This window comes from Brachyhypopomus gauderio, unplaced genomic scaffold (assembly GCF_052324685.1).
Source record: "Brachyhypopomus gauderio isolate BG-103 unplaced genomic scaffold, BGAUD_0.2 sc110, whole genome shotgun sequence".
NCBI classification, from domain to species: domain Eukaryota; kingdom Metazoa; phylum Chordata; class Actinopteri; order Gymnotiformes; family Hypopomidae; genus Brachyhypopomus; species Brachyhypopomus gauderio.
Window position 1 is genome coordinate 268,553 of NW_027506931.1, and position 27,198 is coordinate 295,750.

Below are 27,198 nucleotides of genomic sequence, written 5' to 3' on the forward strand. Positions count from 1 at the left end.
CGGCGCCAGCTAACATGTTTATAATTGTAACGAGTAACTATACAGCACGTAAAAAATGTATCGGAGTAAAAGTATTAAACTGATGGAAAATATGTAGTGAAGTAAAAGTGGAAGTAGGAGAAAAAAATAATACTCCAGTAAAGTACAGATACAGCATTTTAGTACTTAAGTATAGTAGTGAAGTAGTTCTACTTTGTTACTATACAACTCTGCCTGCAACACATCACACACACACGCACACAGACGACACACAACACATAACACGCACTGCCCTGACCTTTGCACCCCCTTATAACCAGGGGGGAGGGGACCCCTTCTTGGCATGAGGAGACACCCTGTCCATACACCCCAGGCCTCCTCAGCCTACAAAGGGGTACAGGGGCTCCTCCCTGCTCAGGGGTCCCTCCCAAAGGCCAGTTCTCCCTAAGGAGCAGCGCCTTCTGAGCCACATGCCATGGCTCAGGAACCCCATAGCTCCCCCCCCCAAAACATATTTAGGGGGGGCCCCTCCAGGGAACAACAAAACAAAAAACACAGACACAACATATAACACACACGCACCTAAGATGCCCTCCTCAAATGGGCCCCTCCCCACACACAGTGAAGAGGGGTGCAAGAGAGGAATTACATAAAACAAAGCACACTACACTCTAGGACAAAACGAACACGCAAAGACAGAACACAAACAAACGGACAGGACCCACCAATGCGCGCGCTCTGCGGAGCGTGACGCGCCTACTCCAGCTCTCTCTCTCTCTCACCGTTTTTCCAACGGGATCCGCAGATCTTTGGAGAGAGAGAGAGCTATACGCGAGCGGCCACACAGCGATGCGTCTCTCGGGCTCGCAGTCGCTCACCCCGTCACCACGGGATATCGGGTGAGCGAGGCGAAAGGAGCCGAGAGATTCGCGTCACGCGCGTTCTAGCGCGCAGCACGCATCGGCGGACCCGTCTACTTACACACACGAACACCACCAGCGAAACACACACCACAGCACACTCACACCCTCGCACACTTCCGCGTCGTTATCAAAACACAACACAACGTACATACACACACACATACAGACGATAACGAACAATGGACGTGTGCAATGTGAGGCACCGGTAGTTTCGCTGGGTGAGAGCGGAGTCTACCGGTCCCCAGCTCTAGTCACCGCCGTGTGACTTACGGGTTTTAACACAAACAACATTTAAACACGGCGGGACGAGTGGGGACAGACTCAACACACTCTCAGACAATACACGACAAACACACAGCACGTAGACAAACACTTACCACGAGACATGACCACGAACGAAGGAGAAAGCAAAGGAGATTGGCGGCTTCCGAACGGGTGGCTGGTTATTCTGTGACGGGCAGGGGTGAGCAACTTAAAAAGGAAGCGATCACGTCAAGTCTCAGGGAAATAGGATGGTTTAATAGAAAGTGTGCAAACCAAAAACCCGTGCATTGTTCCGAATGAAGGAAATAATAACCAGCAGTCAACGGATCACAGGTCCCGCCCACCTGAGGGACGAACATCACGTGACCAAAAACAGGACCGCTGCCGCTGTAACCGGGGGCGACCGGTAGAGCCCCCCCCACAACGTAACACTTACCATGTCAATAGCCAACAGACTGAATACCAAATATCTCTTTAATCATGGCAACTTAAAAAACTAGTAAGTAACAGAAATGAAAAATAACTACAACCAAATACATTTTCACACTTATATTGCTGAAAATTTTATTGCGAAAAATATATGAAAATGAAAAATATTTTTTATATGAAAAATATTGCGGACAGTCGACAAACCTGAGAGACAAAGGCTTCCTAAGAGAAAAAAGAGGGATCCATGAAAGGGAGCTGTTTCATGAGTCCCACCATGAATTTTATGTAATTTTTATTCTACATTTCACTGAATAATATAACTAGTGTTAATATTAAAAATATCATCTCACCTTAGTGATGACGGTGTCTGTGTCCAAGCCCATGAGGATGTCCTTTTCTGTGTCCATTAACATAAAAGCCTCTAACTTGCTGCGCCTCAGTCTGCTTTTAAATGGATTTAAGGGTAGAAAATGACCGTTCACAGGCTACCTGGGTCACAGAGAGGGTCAGTAAATATTTGTATGCAAGACCAAGAACATGATACGCATCTGTAAGCAAGATGAATCTGAGGAGAATTTGGTAGCAACACAGGGGGCAGTTTTTGCAAGAGGCACAGCTTTTGTTTCCATCAGGTCCTTCCTCCACAGTCCTGGATGCATATTCTTCCAGTGGTGATTGTTTGAGCCTTTCCCACTGGCTTGCCAAACTTTTCAGTTCTGACTGCAGGTTGTCAACTGTTGCTGAACTGTCGAATTTAATCAGCCACCTGCTGAGATCTTGGAGTGCAGAATCGGGAAGAGAACTTGTTTTGATTTGTGTAAAGTTTTTAGGATCCAGAAATGCTAAGTCTGCATATAAGGCTGCCGTGTGCCAGGAATCTTCTCTGAATGGCCTTAATAACTGTGTCCATTATTTTGTTGTGGACTTTTACCTCATAGGTTTCCAATGCATCGCTGGATGTCTCATCCTGGGACATGGATTTTTTCTTTTTAGGTCTCCTCTGAGGTTGTGAAGTCTCCACCTCCATGTCAATCTCCTCATCCTGCTCCTCAAGCTTTTCATTTGCCCACTTGACAAAATTTTCTGCTGCATCTTTGACTGCCTTGAAATCCCTTGCCATCTGTTTTAGGGCCTCATGTGTAGAGATCACCATCCTGTGGGCAGAGAGGATGTCCATTTCTCCTGTTTGCAGGTACTTTGACAATGGTGTTGTCTGGTCAAATATTCTCATGAATAATTGAGCTGTAAGGATCCTCTCATGTCTCAGAAGGCCATCTTTCTATCCCCTTGCTTTGGTCCAAACATTGCCTTTTACAGTCTTCTGCTTTTGAATGGCTGACAGTGTACACAAAAACATCAACGTAGAGACAGTCCTGGGGTTTTCCAAATGAGGCAAACATCTTCTTTAAAGCATCATGCTTTGCTCACCAGTGTGTTTCTCCAATGGGTGCTATGTGCCTGTGTCTATTGCTGTGGCTTTCTTTTTCCCATATGTTCATCCTCTGATGAAAAAGTGATCCACTCTCAATCACAATTTCAGTGGTATCAGAGAGAACCAGGACATGTGTGTTGCACCACACATGAACATGATGAGGGCACTGTGATGCTAACAGTGAGGAGAAGCCTCTGTACCTTCCTTGCATGTTGGAAGCCCCATCTGTGGCATTTCCAATGCAGAGGCTTTTGTCCAAGTTCAGACTGTCAAGAACATCACTCAGCAACTGAACACATGACTCTCCAGAGGATGCACTGCATCTCACCACAGCAACAAGCCTCTCATTTATGGTATCAGTCACATACCAGAGGACAACTGAGCACTGGTCTTGTGCTGTAATGTCTTGTGTGGTGTCCAGTTGGACAGAAAACATTCCAGCTTTTAGGACTTTGGTGGCAAAGTTCTCCTTGATCAGGTTTTGTATGGTGTCAATCACTGAGTTGATAGTTGATTTAGAAAGTAGAATGACAAGGGAGCCTCTGCCTCTAGAGCCTGATGCTGATTCATGTAGTTTTTTGCTTTTTTCAATCACTTCACTGCGATGCTCTTTCAAGGCCAAGTCATATTTCCCCAGTAAAGTCATGAGTTCCAAAAAATTACCATGGTCAAGGCTATTGTCCTCCAAAGTATAAGCAGCCTCATTCTCTTCCTGTCTGTAGCTCAGCCCCCTCTTCCCTATTACTCTGACAACTTCCACAACACGATCTAAGACCTGGCGCCTCCTCTTTATCTGCTCTCTGTGAACTGTTAGTTGTCAGCCTTTGAGCAGTTTAAAAATAAGCTTCAGCACTGCCCTATGTAGTCAGCTTTTTTCATGCTCTTCAGCTCTCTGGTGGACATGTCTCCAGTCTGACATTCCAGTTACGAATGTGCTGAAATCAGTTGGCTTGATAAAGGCCAAGCATACAAAACAAAATAAAGCATGATGTTGATTATAGTATGTCAGCTCTGCGACATCGCCTCCTCCGATGTGACGTAGGGCAAACAGACCATACTGCTCGCCTCTGAGGTGAGGCAACTTCCTCCTGCCGGTGTCCCTTCTCAGACCTCACGGTCACCTACGAGCACACGGAGGCGGAAGAACTAGCTGCCTCCTCGCCCTCGCTGTCGGACTTGGTGGGGGGCGCGCACACGGATGGAGGGGGGCTGACGTCTGGTTCTTCTCCGTAATACTCTACGTAATACCTGGGGAGTAACACTGCAGTCGGAGCCTACAATACCAGCATCACTGCTCCGACACGGAATGAAAGCCTGGCATTCATCAACAGACATTTACAGTGACAATATCAAAACCCAGAACTTTCAATTCTACCTTTTACCTAGTCTGATTGTGTGAATTATGTGTGACTTGTGTATTTGTGTGTTAACGGGCCGCCCAATGGAGGATGGGTTCCCTTTTGAGTCTTGGTTCTCCCGAGGTTTCTTCCTATTCCTCACCATCATAGGGAGTTTTTCCTCGCCACTGTCGCCTTGGCTTGCTCATTAGGGTTCTGGACCCATAGTATTGTTAACCTTGTAAACCCTGTAAAGCTGCTTTGCGACAACTTGAGTTGTTAAAAGCGCTATACAAATAAAACTTTGATTGATTGATTTGATTGATACTCGGTGCGGGCAGAGTAAACGGATGGAGTGGGGCTGACGTCCTCACCCTCGCCTTCACTGTAACACACTGTGGGGGTGGAGCCTACCAAAGGCAGAGTGCTGACCTCTTCTTCAGTTACGGGAGAAGCGGAGTGTTCCGATGGAGCGAAGCTGACTTCGCTCTCCGTCTCCTCCTCTGAGCCTTCGGAGGGAGGGAGACTTTCCTCCTCTCCGGAATCGTCACTCCCAAAGTCATATTCCGGGGGGGGGTTAAGGCCCACGCACCTGTACCCAACACTATTGGCTCATCCGTGTCCTTCTCCCCACGCAGCCTGGAAAAACGCCTCAGCATTCCTCTCCTTCTCGTCTTCTCGGGCATACACAGGGGAAGACACATGACGGTGTTTGGCCTTCTTCTTCCCCTTCTTGGTCCGAGAAACGTACTCTGGCATTTTGTCGGTTCGTCTTTCTGTAACGTGTGGAGGAGGCAGACATGACGAAGCACGCTGCAGTGAAACAAACTTTTAATGATGAATTCGTTGGAGTCTAGCACGAGTAGGGCACAGCACTCTTAAACATGTAAAGTGTACACACTCAGGCACAAAGTATAGACAAAGACGAGCACGAGACATTGCGTGAACGCACATTAAATAGACGAACTACACAATCCCCAGTAGGGTTGCAACGGTATGAGATTTTCACGGTATGATAACCGTCTCAGAAAATACCGCGGTATCACGGTTATCACGGTATCACAGTTAGTTTGTATATTATTAAAAGATACACTGACCCTTAAAGTAATTACAACAAGTTTTTTTTGTTCAATTAACTATTTATTGTAGAAACCTGGAACAATTGTATACAAAATGTCTCCTTTAAAAAAAAAAAGGCTGTACACATGTTTATATAAATATTGCAAAATTTGAGAAACCTAAATCATGGATTTCAGTAAAATTATTTAAGTTTAAATAATTTAATATCTGATAAACTGAGCCTGGGTCAGTGTCTGATCAACAACTGTTGTAAACGTCCGTTGTACTGCCAAGTTGGAATATAACCAGATACTGCAGAAAGAGAGGATTTATTTCTGACATCATCACAATAGAGATTTCTATTTTAAGGCTTTCACACCGAGTCTGGTTTTAACATATGAAAAACAGGCACGTTAGTTTGAAAATGAACGCATGTAAATTAATGGCGTCTTTCACATCCAGTGAAAGCAAGGACGATAAAAAACTAGGTTTATACTTTCACTAGTGACCGTAGCGCGCGACTCCGCACAGTTTTTTTTGTATTACGTTAACAAATACGAGCCTCTTGTAATTCCAGGACGAAACATGAGAGAACGTGAAGACGTTAATATTGGGCGTTTTGAAAATGAACAACCATTAAATAATGTGATGAAAAAGCGAATTATTTCGAGTATATGTATAAATATTTAACTTAATTAAGTTTAAGGTGCTGGGAAAGTGACGTACAAGTGCTTTAATTCCACCTTATAAAGATGTATGAACCCTGCAAACATGACTTTGTTCATTGCGCTGAGGCGCGGCGCACGCAGTTACAAAATTGGAGAGGTGCACGACCTCGCGAATCGACAGCACGCGAGACCCTCGCGCACGGGTGGAGCCACCGCGATTACATAATTTTCGCCGCTGATTTTAGTTTAACTTTTTTTTGTTGAAAAATTTATGTCTGATGCACTTTCTGCCATTCTCACCGCTGTGTGCTGAGTAGCTGAACCGGAGCGGGGTTGCGCATGCACGGGTCAGTTTCTCCGCTGGCTTGCTTTTTACCGGTAATAAGCAAACGCACACGGTATGGTAACCGTGCATTTTAATACCGTGGTATACCGTGAAACCGGTTACCGCTGCAACCCTAATCCCCAGTGATCATGAGACGAGGCACAGGTGAGAACAATGAAGACGCTCACAAACGACCCACACCCACGGAACTACAAACATGGAAATAACCAGACGCAGACGACACAACAACACGCCCACAAGGAGGGGTCCGGAGCTGATCTGTGACACAAACATGTCTGAAAGTTGCAGCTATGGATATTTTCACATCCAATAGTACTTCTGTGATAAGCTGTATGAGCAGAAATATCCAAGGGAAAACCTCCCAGAACAACTTGTGCCATGGCACATCTGCATATATAGAACCTCTTCTTATACAGATAGAATATGCAGCTACTTCTGTTTATGCAGATGGAAATTAAAGCTACTACTAGTCTTATTTTTGTCTTTGAAATTTCTCAGTTCATTTTTAGCCTCAGTAGAGGAGAGGCAGGACTTTTATGTTTGGCAAATCTGAAATTAACAAATGAGCAGTAGTTTAATCAGGTTACCAGAAGTCATAGATCACTTCATTAGGATTACATCTTCATATAATGTATGTATTGGTGGTAAATATAAAATTAAGACATTTCTATTAAACGTTTAAGGTCCAAAGAAGGTCCAAAAATTTGAAGACGTGGTACTCAGTCCTGCAAGAAATTAAATTATTATTTACATTAATTAAAAAATTTATACTTTTGATTTCATTATAGCTGGATTATCACAAGTACTGGATTATTAAAGATCTTATTATAAAGAGCTGTATTTTATGATATGCCTGTCTTGCTTCAGCTCAAGGAACAAGAGCATTATGCCAGTTGTAGCATCCTTCCCACTTGCTTTTGTTCCACTGTAGGAACATACGAGGTTTTCTTGTTTAGTTTTAAAGCCCTGATGTGATTGGCCCATTTTGTGGATCTGCGTTGTGTACTCTCTTGTGCTAGATCATGGAGGTCTAAATTTCAGCAGTCTCCTCTATACTGTCTAATTCTCAATGACTTCACAATTGCTTGACAGTCTGGAACAGTCTACCAGTTTATGTCAGATGTGATTTAGAATAGGTAATTTTATTAAGGCATTATTTAAAAAGGTGATTTGTATATGTAAGTATATAATTTATATATTTATGTGTATATTTAATAATTATGTACTGTATATTTCCATGCTTATGTAGAAATTTTATTTTTTATTTTTTTGCTTATGTAATCAGAAGAGAACAACCTAGTCACTAGGGTGCACACACCAGTGTATTTTAGTGCCGGTCCCAAGCCCGGATAAATAGGGAGGGTTGCATCAGGAAGGGCATCCGGTGTAAAAACTGCGCCAAATCAAATGATGCGGATCAAAAACAGAAATTCCATACCGGATCGGTCGAGGCTCAGGTTAACAACGACCGCCACTGGTGCTGTTGTCCAACAGGGCATTAGTGGAAATTGGACTACTGTTGGGACAAGGAGGAGGAGAGGGGGAAGAGGGTTCTGAAGATGAAGGAGAGGAGGCAGAGCAGGAAGGTGGAGGTTAGAGTTGGCACGTTGAATGTGAGCTCTATGACAGGTAAAGGGAGAGAGCTAGCTGATGCGATGGAGAGGAGGAAGATAGATATACTGTGTGTACAGGAGACCAAGTGGAAGGGGAGCAAGGCCAGGAGCATTGGTGGTGGCTTCAAACTCTTCTATCATGGTGTAGACAGGAAGAGAAATGGAGTAGGGGTAATCCTGAAGGATGAGTGTAATAAGAGTGTAGTGGAGGTAAAGAGAGTAAGTGACAGGGTGATCTGTGTAAAGTTGGAGATTGATGGGGTGATGATGAATGTCATCAGTGCTTATGCTCCTCAGGTAGGTTGTGATGTGGAGGAGAAAGAAGAATTCTGGAGAGAGTTAGATGAAGTTGTTTCGCAGGTTCCTAATAAGAGAGAGTGGTTATTGGTGCAGATTTAAATGGACATGTTGGTGGAGGGAACAGTGATGATGAGGAGGTGTTGGGTAGATATGGTGTTAATGTAAGGAATATGGAAGGACAAATGGTGGTAGATTTTTCTAAAAGGATAAAGATGGCTGTAGTCGTAGTCGGCTAGAATGAAAGGAAAGATCTATAGGACAGTAGTGAAACCTGCTATGTTGTATGGACTGGAGACAGTGCCACTGACAAAGAGACAGGTGAGGGAGATGGAGGTGTCTGAGATGAAGATGTTGAGATTCTCATTTGGAGTGACGAGGAAGGATAGGATCAGAAATGAGTTTATTAGAGGATCAGCACATGTAGCATGTTTTGGAGATAAAGTTAGAGAAGCGAGATTGAGATGGTTTGGACATGTACAGAGGAGGGAGGAGACGTATATTGGTAGGAGGGTCTTGAGGATGGAACTTCCAGGCAAGAGGAGGAGAGGTAGACCTAAGAGGAGGTTTATAGACTGTGTGGATGCTGTCAGGGATTTGACAACAAAAAACTTCCTGCAGCTTAATGCTGAAAAAACTGAAGTTTTGATTGTTGCTCCTGAAAAGGTTATTCCATTAATTAAGGTAAATCCTGGCTCGCTGTCCCCTGCTGTCCACTCTAACCTGAGGAATTTGGGAGTTGTGTTTGATCAGTCGCTGTTGTTGGACGCGCATGTTAAACAGCTGTCAAGATCTTGTTTCTTCCATTTAAGAAACATCAGTAAATTGAGGAGTTTCAGATTCAGAGCTGGAGATGCTTGTGCATGCATTTATCTCAACTCACATTGATTACTGTAATGCTCTTTTCTCTTCACTTACAATATCAGCCCATGATCATTTACAGATGATTCAAAACACCGCAGCAAGACTAATTACTAAATCTAACAGACGCTCGCATACCACTCCTCTGTTAATATCTTTACACTGGCTTCCTGTTGAATACAGGATCCAGTTTAAAATATTAACACTTACTTATAGAGCATTGCATGGCCAGGCCCCTAATTATTTGGTTGATCTGCTTCACCCATATGTGTCAGCTCGTTCTCTTAGATCGAGTGATTTGAATTCACTGACAGTTCCACGTTAAAGACTCGTGGAGATCGAACTTTTGCGGTCATTGCTCCCAAACTGTGGAATGTACTGCCCCTGTCTTTGAGATTGTCTGTGTCTGTGGAATCTTTTAAAAAGCAATTAAAGACCTACCTGTTTAAACACCTGGATAAGTGGACCAGACAGAAATGCATTCTATTTTCGTAAATTATGTGTTTTATTTATATATTGTGTGGTGCTTTATGTGGCCTTTGTCTGTGAAAAGTGCTATATAAATAAATTTTACTTACTTACTATATGAGAGTGGCTGGTGTGTCAGTGGAGGACACTCAGGACAGGGCCAGATGGAGGAGTTTGATCTGCTGTGGCGAAAGAAGAAGAAGAAGAATCAGAAGAGAACAAGTGATTTGCTGGTCTACATTTGTAAGAGTTAGGTTGATATTAGTTAGTCATTGTGGCTCATGCTTTTACAGTCTACCGTGTTTGTGTTGTGTGACACTTCAGGTTATACCGCCCCTGACCACCAGAGGTCAGCCTCACTGGAATTCTGTGCACCTTCGTCTTGTTTGTCACCCTGTTCTTTACACCTGTCCTTTATCATTACTCTTAGCTCAGTCTTGTGAATTCTTGTTAACACCTTGTAGATTGAAGTTGTAAGTAGTTATTATCAGAATTTATGACAACCCACCTATTCCTGGCTTCACTCTCTGTCAGCTTTCTTACATGCTCTGATAGTGTGAGTTTACAACCATTCACACTAATAGCTTTGGTCAATGACCATTCACACATGCAGGAATCACAATGACACACTCAGCATCTGTAACCTCACACATAAATGGGAGTGTTTAGGAGTGAAGGACGTTTACAGATTACTGCCACCATCTGTCACCTACTGTTGCCCTCAGCATCACACACTGTGCAAATCAGCGTCTTTTAACACAGTGCTTTATATTCTCGCCTGATCTGCAGTCAGAATAATACAGGTTAAGTTCTCGGATAAATGAAGACTGCTCTGAAGTCTTGAGTAACTCCAGGTGGAAAAGTGAATTAGCTTGGACAAACACCCAGCGTGTCTAATGTGGCGTGCGTGATCAGACAGCCACTTAGCAGCAGCGGAGCACCCCCAGTTTTTCCGCTGAGACGGGCAAACGGCGCTTAGCTGTGGAAGTATAAAGGTGCAGGAGGACCTCCACTTGTCTCCAAGCTTCTCTCCTCTCAGAGATTCTCACCACCTCTTCACGACTCCTCTGTCTACTAGCGCAGGTAAGACAGTGCCTCGCATCTCCACACAGTTCCTGTCCACAGGTAAGAGAAATGCAAACCACCATAGTCCATCCAGCACCTGTTCTAGACTGTAGTTGAGCTGTAGGTGAACTGTAGATCGTTTACCTGTGTTTTAAACTGTGTTTCAAACTTCTACATTGGTTTTATTCTGAAATTGTTTGGCAACCATGTCCAAATATCAATCAATTTCCACAATGCTCTCAAAAGAATGAAATGTATCTCTTATAATAGATTAGTTCCAGTAATAAAATATACACAATGAACAATGATAAAAAGAATCATTTTTACAGAGAAAAACATTCTCTTACCCCCATGGTGTGGTCTAATCTCATGGTGTTCCCTCCCTCCAACCCCTCCACCCCTCTATCCCCCTCCACCCTTCAAACCCTCCATCCCCTTCCACCCTTCTATGCCCCTCCTCCCCTCTGGCTCAGATCATGGCCCCGTGGATCCAGGCTGGTGCTCTCCTTCTTCTGCTGGTGTTGTCCACAGCAGAAGCCAACCCTGAGGACCCCCGACACCTGTGCGGATCTCACCTGGTCGACGCCCTCTATCTAGTCTGTGACCCACGTTACTACTTTTACAAGCCCAAGAGAGAAGTGGACCCACTGCTGGGTAAGGAACATGCAGAAACTATATCAAATTATTGGATGCAAGAATGTTCAGAAGAGAAATAAGTACATATGCACATCTGTCATGATACATTAGAGATTTTCCTTAGTTTTGTATTGATACAGTTAAAAATACAGCAAATGAACTCACAGCCATTTGTGGAAGAGACAGAAAATACGGATTTGACTGCTTCATCTCTGAAGTGTCATGACGTCCTGCAGGTTTCCTCCCCTCCAAGGCTGGACAGGAGGGCGAGATGGCCGAGTTCCCGTATAAAGAGCACGTGGAGCTGGTGAAGAGGGACATCGTGGAGCAGTGCTGCCACAATCCCTGCAGCCTCTTGGACCTGGAGAAATACTGCAACAGGGGCGTTGCCAGGGTATGTAAAGATCCCGGGGCTCAGCCCAATTAATTATATATATTTATATTAGTGCTGTCAATTCCAGGTGCTGCGATTAAAAGTCCTCACCGGGATTTTGCTCAAGCTTGCTAGTTTTTCTAATTAGCAATCCAGGTAAAATTTGTGGAATCAACACAATCCAGGAAGCCTGAGCAAAATCCTGGTGAGGACTTTTAATCGCGGCACCTGGAATTGACAGCACTAATATATATATATTACAATACGTACCCTGATATATAATTTTTAACACTATAATATGGAGTTGTATTTTTTTATTCAACAGATTTAAAATTCAACAAAGGGTGCACAAATTCTGCAGAATGACTGTTGGTGACCTAAAGATAGTGAGCTTTTACTAAAGGACATGGACCAAGTATATTCCATCAGTAAATCCTTTCCTCAATAAAGTATGAAAAACAGTATGTCAACAATGGATTTCATGCAACTGTGTAATAATGTAAACAATTCACTTGTTTCTAAATTGTTAATTTACCTTTTATGACACACTGAAACAAATGATTGAAAGAAATATTAATAATTATTAGTGCTAAGGGGTCTACACAATTAATACTCTTTAAGAGTTACTTATTATCTATCCTGTATGTTTTTGCACAGCCTTTCTTCTCCTAATCTGTTCTTTTTTTAAGATCAGTCCAGTTCATTTCAGGTCTCTCCACATTTCATATTTCCTCTCTCTCCACCCTCTCTTCTACCCTGTTAAATAGTATTTTAAGCATGCTTAAAATAAAGCTGGAAACTGTAACGTTGCATACGCAACGGAGCGAGGAGACGGACACAAACGCTGAGATGAGCGAGATTTATTCATGGGAATACCAAACTCGGAGTCGTATATACAGGCAGGGGTCATAACGTGCAGGCTATCCAGACATGAAACGTAAACAGGCATGATCACAGACAAGGGAAACAACGAGGCAGGCTAACAACGGAAGGGCAGGCAAAACACACAGAGGACGGGTAAACCAAAACGCAAACAACACGGCAGAACTCACGGCAAACAGGAACAGACCAACAGCATGAACAAACTGGAATGACAAAACCACGGATACCAGACTGGGGAATGACGGGACTTAAATACAATGACATTAAACGAGGGGCAGGTGACGGTAATAACAAGGGGCGTGGTAATAAACAAGGAATCACGAAGACAAACGAGCGGGGCGGGAGAAACAGGCAGGAAACATAGACACAAGGGAACCCGGAGTGACAGCCAAGGGAGGGGGCGAGGCCATACGTGACAGAAACAATATTTTAAATACAAAAGACTGTGCTAAAACAAACTACATCTGGCATTATTTTGCTAGTCTTCATAATAAAAACACGTGTATTTTATTAATAATGTGTTTATTAGGCATTGTTTTCCATACCGCTTGTATTGTCTTCTCCCATCTCCTCTCCAGTTCTACTCTGTTCTCCTCTCTTGTTCTCTCCTCTGTCCTCTATAGTCCTCTGCTCTCCTCTCCTGTTGTCTGTTCTTCTCTCCTGTTGTCTGCTCTCCTCTCCTGTTGTCTGTGTTGTTCTCATCTCCTCTCCTGTTCTCTCCTCTCCGTCAGCTACCTGCAACCTCTCCTGAAAGGCGGAACCTTATGCTTGAAGCGGCACTATGATTGGCGTTAAGAGCACCACACCACCAGCTACGCCTCCGTTGATCGCACCACCAGCTACGCCTCCCTCGACTGTGCCCCCTGCAATCACCACCATCAGCCCAGAGCTGCCGTGCAAACAGAATTGGTTGGATTTGATTGTTTGTCCTTTTTTTCATAGAAAATAAAATGTTTGTAAATGAATAAAAAGGTCTACATTTAGTCTTTTTACTTTTATTTTGTTTTGTGTTAAATATCTTATTTGTCGTTCAGCATATAGCTTATATGTTTATATGGGAAAGCCCAAAACATGGCACTGTTCATTGTCATGGTAGGGCGGGCCCCCTACTGGTAGCCTCTGTCCACAGCGGCAGTTGTTGTTGTGTTGTGTTAGTCAGACCCTCCAGAATTTCGCGATGTTGCGATTGTTGCAAACCCCGCGAATTCAGGGCGGTGTTGCAACTTCAGCCAATCACCGCAACTTTCCCGCAAATTTGACCAATCACTGATGTCGTCTTTATGTGACGTCGACAAACTCCCGCCTTACTTCCGTGTATACGTTCAAGAGGAGCAGACTGAAAGCATCATGAGCGAGGCGAACATTTCATATTTGCCGACGAAAATAACGGCAAAAGATCGTGAAAAGCAGTATCCCGGTACACTACATGAAAGCGGGGTAAACTGTTTTTTTTTTTGTTTTCAGTGTTTTATTGTTTCACAACAATGGGTTCATACATGTATTTCCAACAAGTTTAACATTTCTAGTACCAGCCCATCCACTCCAAGTGATTTTTCATAGTCTTTTAAGAGACGGAAAGTCCATTTCTGCCACCGTGCATCTGTCCCAACACCTGTGTTTCAGGGGGCGGGGCATACAAAAACTTGAGAGGGATCATTCCTGCCCAAACTATTTCATACCACATAGAGTAAGAGAAATAAAATCATTGCTTGAAGTGTTAAAACCAGGGGTAAAAGAATAAGGATGAGAAGCATAATACCCTTAGGGAGATCCAAATAAATAAATAAATAAATGGACAATAAATACATGTGTAAATAAATAGGTAAATAGATCATTAAAATGGACTCCTAAATAGAGGAAACCATACAACATTTACTCCCTATTGCAATGTAATCACAAAAAAAGCAAAAACACACCGCAAGTTGCATCGCAATTTTTTTGAAAAACATCAAACATTTTAGCCCGCAACAATCACTAAAATTCCACGAAATCCTGGTGGGACTGGTTAGTCCCTCAGGGGGGCGGGTCCTATGATCCACTTCAACTTAGGGTCGTTTGTTTATCTATATATGTCTTGTCCCTGTACCAGTTGACTGCTGGTCATTATATCCTTAATTTGGATCGTGTCACGGGTTTTTGGTTTGCACTTTTTTTCATTAAACCCTTCTTTTTCCCTGAGACTTGGCGTGATCGCCTCCATTTTATTTCGCACTCCCTGCCCGTCACAGAATGACCAGCCACCCTTAGGAACCCGCCAGTCTCCTTTACTTTTTCCTTCGTTCATGGTAATGTCTCGTGGTAAGTGTTTGTCTGCATGTGTAAATATGTTGTTTGTGTCATTAGAGAGTGAGCTGGGTTGGTCTCTGCTCGTCACAACGCGTTTAAATGTTTTTGTCTTGTGCACTTTATATAACACGGCTAGGGATGCATAAATACCATTTTTTCCAACAGAGTACGAGTACAAGTATGTGTATTTTTGTACTTGCCGATACTGATACCAATACTTACATAGAATTAAGCAGTCAGGAGCATTATGTAATAATTTAGTTATTAATGTAAAATAGTGCAATGACATCAATACAAAACCAACATAAAACAGTGCATGGCCTATAATTTATTTGAACATTAACATTTTTACCTACACAATCACTAATCACCGTGTCAACACAAAACTAATTTTTCAGTATTTTTACATTTTCGCGGGACCCTCGCGGAGCATCGGAGCCACCGCGATGACATCATTTTCGGCGCGCAGACCCTTGCGCCGGTCGCTCAGGGATGACGTCACACAGCGCCGTGCGCAGTGCCTTACTGCCTGTACATTTAAAATGTAATGGTCCAATTGTACACAAAGAAGTCAAAATTATATATACGGTAAACTAATTGCATTTGATCGGTCACTCAGGCGACAAGACGTTGGTCAGTCTTCTCACTGAAAAGACGAATTATTTACAAAACGAAAGTAACGGTAGCGCGCGGCGCAAATCCGATTGTAATGCGAGTAAAAGTCGCGTCGTTCATATTCAAACTACTCTTACAAGTACATTTTTGTCCCAAAAAATGTAACACGTTCCTACCCACCTCTAGTTGTCATCACTAATTGTGAAATAATTCCAGATCGCCAACATGTTGAGTTGTCTGCTCATTAGCATAACGTGGTTTTCGTCCACTGGAAACAAGGTATCGGATGTTGGTATCGGAGCCTCGTTTGTGATTACGAGTACGGGTACATGGACATGGTATCGGGCAAATACCGATACCAGTATCGGTATTCATGCATCTCTAAACACGACAATGACTAGAGTCCCTTACCACTGTAATCCTCCTCTCTAATGAGACTGCGCGTCCCTCGCTTCATGCTCGTCCGTCGATAGTGTTTATTTCTATGTGTATGTTAAATGTGACGACAGGACTGGAGCAAGCGAGAGTTTGCCTGCGCATAAATGTTTTTTTGTTGTTTGTATGTGGACGTGTGGACTGGAGTGCGCTGCTCGCGTGCATTTGATGTGTATTTGTGTGTAAATGTGACATGAGCCAGTGTGGTGTGTCACGGTACGTGGAGCTAGCACGTGAAGGGGTCCCGTCCGTTGTTGTTTGCACTGTCTCATGCGTGTTCGTTTTGTTCTAGCATGTTGCGTGACTTGTTTTGTGTAATTCCACACATGCTCCTCCCCCTTGAATGTGTGTTGGGGGTTGACCAGTGGTGGTCCCGTGCCACGGAGTGTGGCACGCAGGGCGCAACTCCTGAGGGAGGCCCTGACTAGGAACAGGGGGGGGGGGGTTCTCCTGAGCCAGTGGGTGCCCCTTCCTCTCACTGTATGGGGGGCCTGCCTTGGAGCCCCCAAAATAGAGAGGAGAACTGGGGTGTGCTGCGAGGAGGCAGGAAGCCCCCTGCTGAGACAGAGACCCCCCCCTCCCCATGGTAGGGGGATCAGGGTAAGTGCGCATATGTCTTTTGTGTTGGAGTTTGGGGGTGTGTGTGTGTGTGTTATGTGCAGGTGCTTCTCCATGGCGGTGGATAGCGGCACTCCTGGACCTTGTGGGATCTCTCAAGTAGGCAGGAACCCTCTTATGTGATGGGGTGACAGGAGCCTGGTCTTAAAGAGCCCCCCCTGGAGGGTGAGGGCTCCCCGGATGTGTGGGGACCTGAGGGCTCCGGTCTGAAGAGCTCCTGCTGAAGACAGAGGTCCCCCCTCATGCTCGGTGTGACCAGGAGGTCTTGGGGTGTAGCCGGCCAGCGTAGGGAAGGAGTGTTTCCCCCCTGGAACCTCCGGTAGGGTGGAGGAGTCCACCCTGGTACAAACTTCCCCGTGAGGAGCGGTCTCCCTGGCCAGTTAGTGTTCCCCACACTGTAAAAAAGTCGTAAAAAAACTGTAACATGTCCGGCAGCAAAAGTTGCCAAACAGTTACCGTAAAATTACAGTAAAATACCACACATAATTCAACAACGAATTACTGTAAAATTACAGATTTTCCCTGTATTTATTCTTTGTAATTTCACAGCCAAATTTGAGTAAAATTACAAATTTTCGTTGTAAGAAAACACAGCTAGAATGTTAAAATAACAGCATAATTAGGTTACTTCATGGTATTATTTAAACAATCTACAAATTAACTTGTCAAAGTACAGAGGTAATCTGTGAATATATGTTCATATCCTATAAACTTACAGTGGATAACTGTTAAATGTTGGTTGATCAACCCACAAACTCTTACAATGTACTGTTTATCAATGAGATTTCAACATTAAAATAATTGGATTCTGCTTTTTAAATACACAAAAATAATGTAAAATTATATATTTTTAACCCTATATAAAAGTAGTTTCAAAAGTTATGTGTTTAACATCCAATGATTTAATAAATATGCTACTCTTTCCTATTAATTTACGGTGCTTGGGATGTATATTAACATCTTAATTTTCTGTTAAAACTACCAATATTACAATACAATTCTGTAAACAAATATTTTTGTGGTTATTTTGGTCTTTAAATTCCAGCTTACATGAACATTTTACAGTTACATTTTATTTCAGCAGATAAAAGAATGGTGTACTTACATAAATTAACAAACAACATTTAAAACAATGTAAAAACATTAACCAAATCAATAAAAGCAATAATAAAAGCTCAGCCATAATACATACTTTCAATCTCTTTATTTTGACAGTTCAACTTCAACAATCATGACAACTGAACTGACTCTAAAAAAATATAAAAAACACAAAAAGATGGTTACTATGGATTTTTACAATGTTCTCGAAGTTGAAAAGATTTATATTAAATGGGATTTTAAAATATAAACAATATTGTGAACTAACAGCACTAGTTATCCTATATCATTCTCAGTTTATTGTGTAGTATGGACTGTAGCAGCATGTGCCAATTAAAAGATTCAGATCAGGATTGCTTAGGATAAATGTTTCTTTGTTTCATTTACACACCCAGTAGAAAATCAACAACTTGAAAAATGTATCTATACTGAATATGCTTCTACATCGAGAACTTTTAATTGGCTAATACAAAGCACAGGGGCCAATCACAGAATCTAATACTGCAATAATCGATAAAAGGGCTTACACACAGTTGTTTAAGGCATTTTCAACAGTAACAGTAAGATGGTATGGGTGCTGTATGAAACAATCACATCAAATATCTCATAGAACAACATCACTTCATTATCACTGTGCACTTGTTGTGTTCAGTCCCAGTTCACTCACTGTTAGCTGTCACTACATAACAGGTCATCATTAACTTTATCCAAAAAGATGCCGTATTAGGCCACATCCAGAAGGAAGAAAATTGATGTTCTTGATTCTGCATCCTGCTTCAAGCCTCGCGTGTTATAAATTCATGACCATTATGCTCTTGCATGGCACACAGGGTGCAGACGCGTGTCTGGTCAGTAGTACAGAAGACCTCCATAGGTCTGTGGTGCAGCTGACAGAGTCTCAGCTCCAGGTCTCCAGTCACCTCCACCAGTGTGTGTGTCTGCAGCGCTGCTACTGTGTAGTGCTGCATTACGTGAGTCTCACAATAAGATGCAGTGCAGGTCAGACACGACTTCACCGTTTTCAGCTTCCTCCCGGTGCAGAAATCACACCACGTCTCCAGGTCCACCGTACTTTAGAAGACGAGGACCAGGAGTTAACAGGACACTCTGGAATTTCTGAAAAATCTCAGTCAGAGTAAGAGCTTGTTCAAATAATGATCTAAATTGGACCCTGCCAGGGCTGGACTGGGACAAAGAATTGGCCCTGGCATTTTTGGTTTAGACTGGCACCTCATAATTAGCAGAGCACAACCAACTTGTAATTTATATATGTGGGGTACGACGTGGGAAAAAAATTCTTACCGTGTCAATAGCAAACAGACTGAATACCAAATATATATTTAATCATGGCAACTTAAAAAACTAGTAAGTAACAGAAATGAAAAATAACTACAACCAAATACATTTTCACACTTATATTGCTGAAAATTTTATTGCAAAAATATATGAAAATGATAAATATTTTTTATATTAAAAATATTGCGGACAGTCAACAAACTTTTTTGTTTGCAAATTTGGTTTGCAACACATGGGGCAGTTTTTGCAAGAGGCACAGCTTTTGTTTCCATCAGGTCCTTCCTCCACAGTCCTGGATGCATATTCTTCCAGTGGTGATTGTTTGAGCCTTTCTCACTGGCTTGCCAAACTTTTCAGTTCTGACTGCAGGTTGTCAACTGTTGCTGAACTGTCGAATTTAATCAGCCACCTGCTGAGATCTTGGAGTGCAGAATCGGGAAGAGAACTTGTTTTGATTTGTGTAAAGTTTTTAGGATCCAGAAATGCTAAGTCTGCATATAAGGCTGCCGTGTGCCAGGAATCTTCTCTGAATGGCCTTAATAACTGTGCCCATTATTTTGTTGTGGACTTTTACCTCATAGGTTTCCAATGCATTGCTGGATGTCTCATCCTGGGACATCTCTCCTGGCATGGATTTTTTCTTTTTTTAAATTTTCTTTCTTTTATTATACACTTATAGCGCATGTAGCGCACATAGAACAAGCAACACACACGGCAATGTGTAGACTTTAAACAATGACGAGCACAAGACACTGCGTGAACGCACATTAAGTAGACAAAATATACTTATATGTAAGTATATATTTTATATATTATTATATAATTATTGGATCACATGCTGACAAGTGTGAAGTGCAGCCAACAAACTGCACTAAAGTCAATCAGGATCACATGACTACCAAAGCAACAAAAATTGCAACTTTCAACGTGCGTGGCCTCAACGACCAACACAAGCAAGCACAGCTCATCCAAGATCTAAAGAGCTACCAAGTCGACATATGCTGCATACAAGAGACAAAGACCGGACAAATGGACGAGAATAGAGACGGGTACAGACTAATTACTCTACCCAGCGAACAACGCCATTACGGTCTAGGCTTCGTAGTGAGCAAAAAATGGACATCCAGACTGATCACATTTAAATTAGTGAGTGATAGAATCGCCGTTGCAACTTTCCGTCTAACCAAACGAACGCGTCTAAAAATCATCAACGTGTACGCGCCAACACAAGAAAGAACAAAGACAGAGAAAGGACAGAAAGAGCGAGATCAGCTTTATGATCAACTAAATCAGATCATAGCTGAAACAAACAAAGAGTCAACCCTCGTTCTATGCAAAAATTTATTTTAATTTTTAATGCAAAAATTGATGTGAACATACCAAACACTACCAAACACATGTATCGGGCGATTCGGGCGCGGTAGACACAACCCCAATGGACAAGCCCTAGTAGAATTTGCTGAATCGCACAACCTCATTGCTACAAACACCAGATTCAAGCATAAAGCAAGCCACAGAACAACATGGGCAAGCAAGAGGACCGATCCACGCACCAACACGGAAGTCAATATCTACAACCAAATTGACTACATATTTGTGTCCAGGCAACAAATACAACTCACCACAAACGCACGCAGCTACATGGGCACAACCGTCTACCCCGATCATCGATTAGTCATCACCACTATCATGATCAAACCAAATTACTTAAGACGGCAAGGCGCAAATAAGAAACAAGCAAAACTCAACGTATCAAGGCTGGCAAACAACGATTCAGACCGACACAGATTTCAAGCTGAGCTAGATAAAGCACTGAACTCGATCGACAACACAGCCACAACAAAAACAGCGTTCGACCAAAGGTGTGAAATCAGAAGGTTGCTCATCAATGCAGCCACACTAACAGTTAGTACGATTGAGAAGAAAGGCGCAAAACAACAATGTCCGATCGTGCAGGAGCTCTCAGAAAAGCAAAAAGAGCTTTGAATTGCATTGAACAATTCAAATATAACTGACAATCAAAGTCAGCAGCTCAAAAAAGAACGCAACAAGACGCTTAATACATAAGCATCTAAAACAGCTCAGAGAGAAAGAGATTGAAGAAAAAACAGCGGAAATCGACTCCCTCAAGAACACTGCACAAATGTACCAAGCAGTGAGAGAGCTAACCTGCAACAGTCGTCATCAAGAAGCAGGACAACACCATCGCTCAACCAGAAGAAGCAGCCGAAATAGTAGCAGGGCACTTCCATCAACTGCTCTATGACAAAAAGAAACCAAAACTGGAAGAACGAGAAAATGGACCACTACAAAAACCAATCACAGTGGAGGAAGTGGCTGCCACTGCCAAAAAGCTGAATAACAACAGAGCAGCAGGTCCAGATGAATTACCAGGCGAGCTACTAAAATATGGCTCCGATTTACTGTATCAAAACATCGCAAAAACACTAAATGATGATTGAGAAGAACAAAGACCTTCAAATTGGTACAGGTACTCTCATTGTACTGCAAAAACCTGGCAAACCAGCAGGATTGATGAGTAGTCTTAGACCAATTGTTCTACTCAACACACTTAGAAAAGTCCTGTCAACAATCACTCTGAACCGCATCAGACCAACAATTGAGTCTTTTTTGTCACCAGACCAAAGCGGTTTCAGACAAGAACGCAGCACAACAGATGCAGTATGGGCACACAAATGGATGATTTCAAGAATAATGAAGGCTAAAGAGATAGTTTACATCCTTGGCATAGATCTCAGCAGAGCATTCAACACAATTGATTGCAACGAATTGCTCAAGGAGCTACGCCACATCATAGACGAGGATAGCTAGAGACTATCTCACATCCTGCTTGACAAGACCACGCTAGTCGCTCGAATAAAAGGTGCTCTCTCAAATCCAGTAGACACCAATATTGGTTCACCACAAGGAGACACGCTAAGTCCAGTTCTATTCGCCATCTATCTAGAACTGGCTCTCAGACAACTGCGTTTAGCATGTCCATGTCTCAAAGAAGCTGAAGCACTACCAGAAGAAATCGAGTACGCAGATAGCAACAAAGCCTACATTGACAAAATTGAAGCAACAGCACCAGGCATCCTTGCAAAATGGAATCTCACGATGAACCAGGATAAAACAGAACATACAGTCCTGAGACGGGAGAGAAAAAAAGAGGATGAAAACTGGCGAAAAGTCAAGAAATTAAGCACTCTGCTAGGTGATTATGAAGAAATGCAGAGACGCAAACAACTTGCAACTTCATCCATGAAAAGTATGTGGAGGTTGTGGAACAATAAGCACAACAAGATCAGCTTAAATAAGAAGATCCAGCTCTACAATGCATACATCACACCAATTCTCACATACAATGCAAGTACATGGGCATTAACCAAGCTAGAAATGGAAGAATTCAACATATTCCATAGAAAACAACTGAGATTGGTAATAGGGGTATATTACCCTAATAGAATCTCCAGCATCAAGCTCTACGAGACTTGTCAAACCGATAAAATCTCGAACACAATTAAAAGTGCCAGATGGAGAATGCATGGTCATGTACTAAGAATGGAAGACAAGATCCCAGCTAAAGCTACAATGGTAAACTATTTTCGAGAGGTAAAGAAAGGAGATGGTTTCAGAGGTGCCGCAAGAATGACACTAGCGACAATCATCAACAACGACCTCAAGGAAATAGCAAGCAGCATAATCACGCCAGCAATATCACAATTGCCAAAACAACTCAAGACAATTGACGACTTGAGAATGCTTGAAAAACAGGCATGCCAAAGAAAGAATTGGAAAGAAATCATGCGAGACATGCAAGTTCTCGAGTAGTACCAAATACAACTGTATCGCTATTAGCTGGTTGTATGTTGGCTGTTAGAGAATGAACGCAATTATTATTATTATTATTATTATTATTATATATTTTATATAAGTATATTTACATGTGTATATTTAATATGTATGTACTGTAAATTTCCATGCTTATGTAGAAAGAAAAAAAAATGTCTTATGTAATCAGAAGGGAACTAGTGATTTGCTGGTCTACATTTGTAAGAGTTAGGTTGATATTAGTTAGTCATTGTGGCCCATGCTTTTACAGTCTACCGTGTTTGTGTTGTGTGACACTTCAGGTTATACCGCCCCTGACCACCAGAGGTCAGCCTCACTTGAATTCTGTGCACCTTGGTCTTGTTTGTCACCCTGTTCTTTACACCTGTCCTTTATCACTAATTAGCATGAGTGTTTATTATTGGTAGCTCAGTCTTTATGAAATCTTGTCAACACCTTGTAGATTGAAGTTGTGAGTAGTTATTATCAGAATTTATGACTGGTTTCAACCCACCTATTCCTGGCTATTACCGTGTTTGCTACTGTATGTACTAGGATTACTTCTGGTATTGTTTGCCATGCTGTTTTGTTACTGTAAAGTGTTTTGACCCACACCTGTTACTATCCTGTTACTCTATCAGCTGCTGATAGATAAAACCCCCAATTCCTATTCCTCATCTAGTCTCATCTAGTAGGTCAGCATTTTGTACAGCTTTGGTAAAGTTGTTTGAAATGAGCTTTAATAACAAAAATGACTCTTGATTTACTTGTATTAGATTCCTCCTACATCGGAGACATTACAGCTAAACACAGTATTGCAATGGCATACATTTTATATTCCGTCACCCTCTGTCAGCTTTCTTACATGCTCAGATAGTGTGAGTTTACAGCCATTCACACTAATAGCTTTGGCCAACAACCATTCACACATGCAGGAATCACAATGACACACTCAGCATCTGTAACCTCACACGTAAATGGGAGTGTTTAGGAGTGAAGGATGTTTACAGATTACTGCCACCATCTGTCACCTACTGTTGCCCTCAGCATCACACACTGTGCAAATCAGCATCTTTTAACAAAATGCTTTATATTCTCGCCTGATCTGCAGTCAAAATAATACAGGTTAAGTTCCATTCTGTCCCTTTTATAAATATTTGTGTCAAACTGATCTCAGATCACCCCGTTATTGCTCTGCTTATCCGTGTTCACGGATAAATGGAGACTGCTCTGAAGTCTTGAGTAACTCCAGGTGGAAAAGTGAATTAGCTTGGACAAACACCCAGCGTGTCTAATGTGGCGTGCGTGATCGGACAGCCACTTAGCGGCAGTGGAGTACCCCCCAGTTTTTCCGCTGAGACGGGCAAACGGCGCTTAGCTGTGGAAGTATAAAGGTGCAGGACGACTTCCACTCGTCCCCAAGCTTCTCTCCTCAGAGCTTCTTACCACTTCTTCACGACTCCTCTGTCTACTAGTGCAGGTAAGACAGTACCTCGCATCTCCACAGTTCCTGTCCACAGGTAAGAGAAATGCGAACCGCCGTAGCCCACCCAGCACCTGTTCTAGGCTGTAGTTGAGGTGTAGGTGAACTGTAGATGAGCTGTATCATTTACCTGTGTTTTAAACTTCTACATTGGTTTTATTCTGAAATTGTTTGTCCTAGCGGGCAACCATGTCCAAATATCAATCACTTTCCATAATGCTCTCAAAAGAATAAAATGTATCTCTTATAATATATTATTTCCAGTAATAAAATATACACAATGAACAATGATAATTATAGAATTTTTTTACAGAAAAAAACATTCTCTTACCCGCATGGTGTTCCCTCCCTCCAACCCCTCCACCCTTCTATGCCCCTCCTCCCCTCTGGCTCAGATCATGGCCACGTGGATCCAGGCTGGTGCTCTCCTTCTTCTGCTGGTGTTGTCCACAGCAGAAGCCAACGCTGCCGCCCCCCAACACCTGTGCGGATCTCACCTGGTCGACGCCCTCTATCTAGTCTGTGGCCCAAATGGTTTCTTTTACAACCCCAAGAGGGAAGTGGACCCACTGCTGGGTAAGGAAGATGATATATGTGATGTGATGATACATTAGAGATTTTCTTGTTTTCTAGTTTTGTATTGATAGTTATGCCATACTTCACAGAAAACAGAAATAGTCTAATACAGCAAATGAACTCTATTTGTGGAAGAGACAGAAAATACGGATTTGACTGCTTCATCTCTGAAGTGTCATGACGTCCTGCAGGTTTCCTCCCCTCCAAGGCTGGCCAGGAGGGCGAGATGGCCGAGTTCCCGTATAAAGAGCACGCGGAGCTGGTGAAGAGGGGCATCGTGGAGCAGTGCTGCCACAAACCCTGCAGCATCTTTGACCTGCAGAACTACTGCAACTAGAGAATCAGCTACGTCTTCGTCGACCGCACCACCAGCTACGCCTTCGTTGACCGCGCCTCCAGCACGCACCTCCATCAGCCCAGAGCTGCAGCGCACACGGAATTGGTTGGATTTGATTTTGTCCTTTTTTTTCATAGAAAATAAAATGTAAATGAATGAATAGGTCTACGTTTACTCTTTTTACTTTTATTTTGTTTTGTGTTAAATATCTTATTTGTCGTTCAGCATATAGCTTATATGTTTATATGGGAAAGCCCAAAACATGGCACTGTTCATGCAGCAAAATTAAGCATTAGACAGACAATAAATAAATAAGTAAATAAACAAATAAATGAACACTGACAAAATGGTTATGGATAATCACCTAGATATGGTACTGTTGGACAAAGAGCACAGGAGGGCTGTAGATATAAGGCAATAATAATAATATTATCACCCTGGATCCAGTCCTGGGGGAGGGGCTCTATGGTGAGCTTCTTGGAGTCCTTGGAGGGGATACTGAAAGGTGCCAATATCACCTTCCATTGTTCCATTGTTCTCCTGGGGGACTTGGAAGGAATGGCCTCTCCGATCTGAACCCGATGGTTCTGTTATTAGACTTCTGTGCTAAGTGAACATGGCACCAGGACACCTTAGGTCAAAGTTCGATAATCAGTTTTGTAATCGTGTCGTTGGACTTGCAACTGTGTGTGTTAGACACTCAGGTAAAGAGAGGAGCTGAGCTGTCAACCGATCACCACCTAGTGGTGAGTTGGAGCGGATGGCGGGTGAGGATGCCGGACAGACCTGGCAGACCCAAACGTATCATGAGGGTTTGCTGGGAACTTCTGGCAGAAGAACCTGTCAGAAAGGTCTTTAACTCCCACATCCGGCAGAGCTTTGACCGCATCCCGAGGGAGGCTGATGACATTGAGTCCAAGTGGGATTTGTACCGTGCCTCCATTGTCAATGCGGCAGACCGGAGATGTGGCCGCAGGGTTGTCATTCCATGGCGTGGCAGCAATCCCCGATTCTGGTGGTGGACACCTCGGGTAAGGGAGGCCGTCATGCTGAAGAAAGAGTCCTATTGGGCCTGGTTGACTTGTGGGACTGGAGGAAGCAGACGGGTACAGGAGGGCCAAGCGGACAGATTGCGGCTTTGGCTGTCGCAGAGGCAAAAACTCGGGTGTGGGAAGAGTTCGGTGAGACCGAAGCAACTTTCAACTGGCTCCGAAAAGATTCTAGAAAACTGTCAAGCAAAAGGAGGGGAAAGCAGTTCCCGACCAACACTGTATACAGTGGGGCTGGGGATCTGCTGACCTCGACTGGGGATGTCATTAGTCAATGTCTGACTAAAGTCAATGAAGTTAATGTCTGATATTTTCTAAAACAAACTTTTAACACTTTTAACAAATATTTAAATTCTGTCACTGGACACCCCCTGACCCCTTCTGGGTGTGTCTATGTCAGAGGTGTCAATTCCAGGTTCAGAAAGTAAAAGTCCTCACCAGCATTTTGCTCAAGCTTGCTAGACTTTCTAATAAGTGTAATCCAGGTAAAATTAGTGGAATCAACACAATCCAGGAAGCCTGAGCAAAATCCTGGTGAGGACTTTTACTTTCTGAACCTGGAATTGACACCGCTGGTCTACGTCTTTATATTCATCTGTGTTTGGTCAGTTACCGTGTGTGTCTTGTTGTGTGTGTGTGTTTGTCTGTGTCGCTCGTGTTATTCATTACACCTGTCTCTTGTCTCGTTATCGTTATGTGTATCTTGTTGTTGTCTGTGTATTTAAGTGTGCGTGTTTTCTGCATTCTTTGTCATTCTTTGTCTGACGAAACTAAAAAGATGTTCTCGATTCTGCATCCTGCTTCAAACCTCGCGTGTTATAAATTCATGACCATTATGCTCTTGCATGGCATACAGGGTGCAGATGCATGTCTGGTCAATCGTACAGAAGACCTCCAGAGGTCTGTGGTGCCGCTGACAGAGTCTCAGCTCCAGGTCTC

At 42.9% G+C, this 27,198-nt stretch overlaps 2 protein-coding genes across 2 annotated transcripts; both read left to right on the forward strand.

Moving 5' to 3' along the window:
• The first annotated feature begins 11,092 nt into the window (after window positions 1–11,092).
• On the forward strand, window positions 11,093–13,417 carry LOC143497413 (insulin-like). Its single transcript, XM_076993344.1, has 3 exons — window positions 11,093–11,395; window positions 11,614–11,771; window positions 13,364–13,417. Exons 1-3 carry the CDS (start codon window positions 11,218–11,220, stop codon window positions 13,415–13,417), a joined length of 390 nt encoding a protein of 129 aa, XP_076849459.1. The 5' UTR covers window positions 11,093–11,217.
• Window positions 13,418–24,695: 11,278 nt separating this feature from the next.
• LOC143497409 (insulin-like) lies at window positions 24,696–25,210 on the forward strand. Its single transcript, XM_076993341.1, has 2 exons — window positions 24,696–24,873; window positions 25,065–25,210. The coding sequence occupies exons 1-2, from the start codon at window positions 24,696–24,698 to the stop codon at window positions 25,208–25,210; spliced, it is 324 nt and encodes a 107-aa protein (XP_076849456.1).
• The last annotated feature ends 1,988 nt before the right edge of the window (window positions 25,211–27,198 follow it).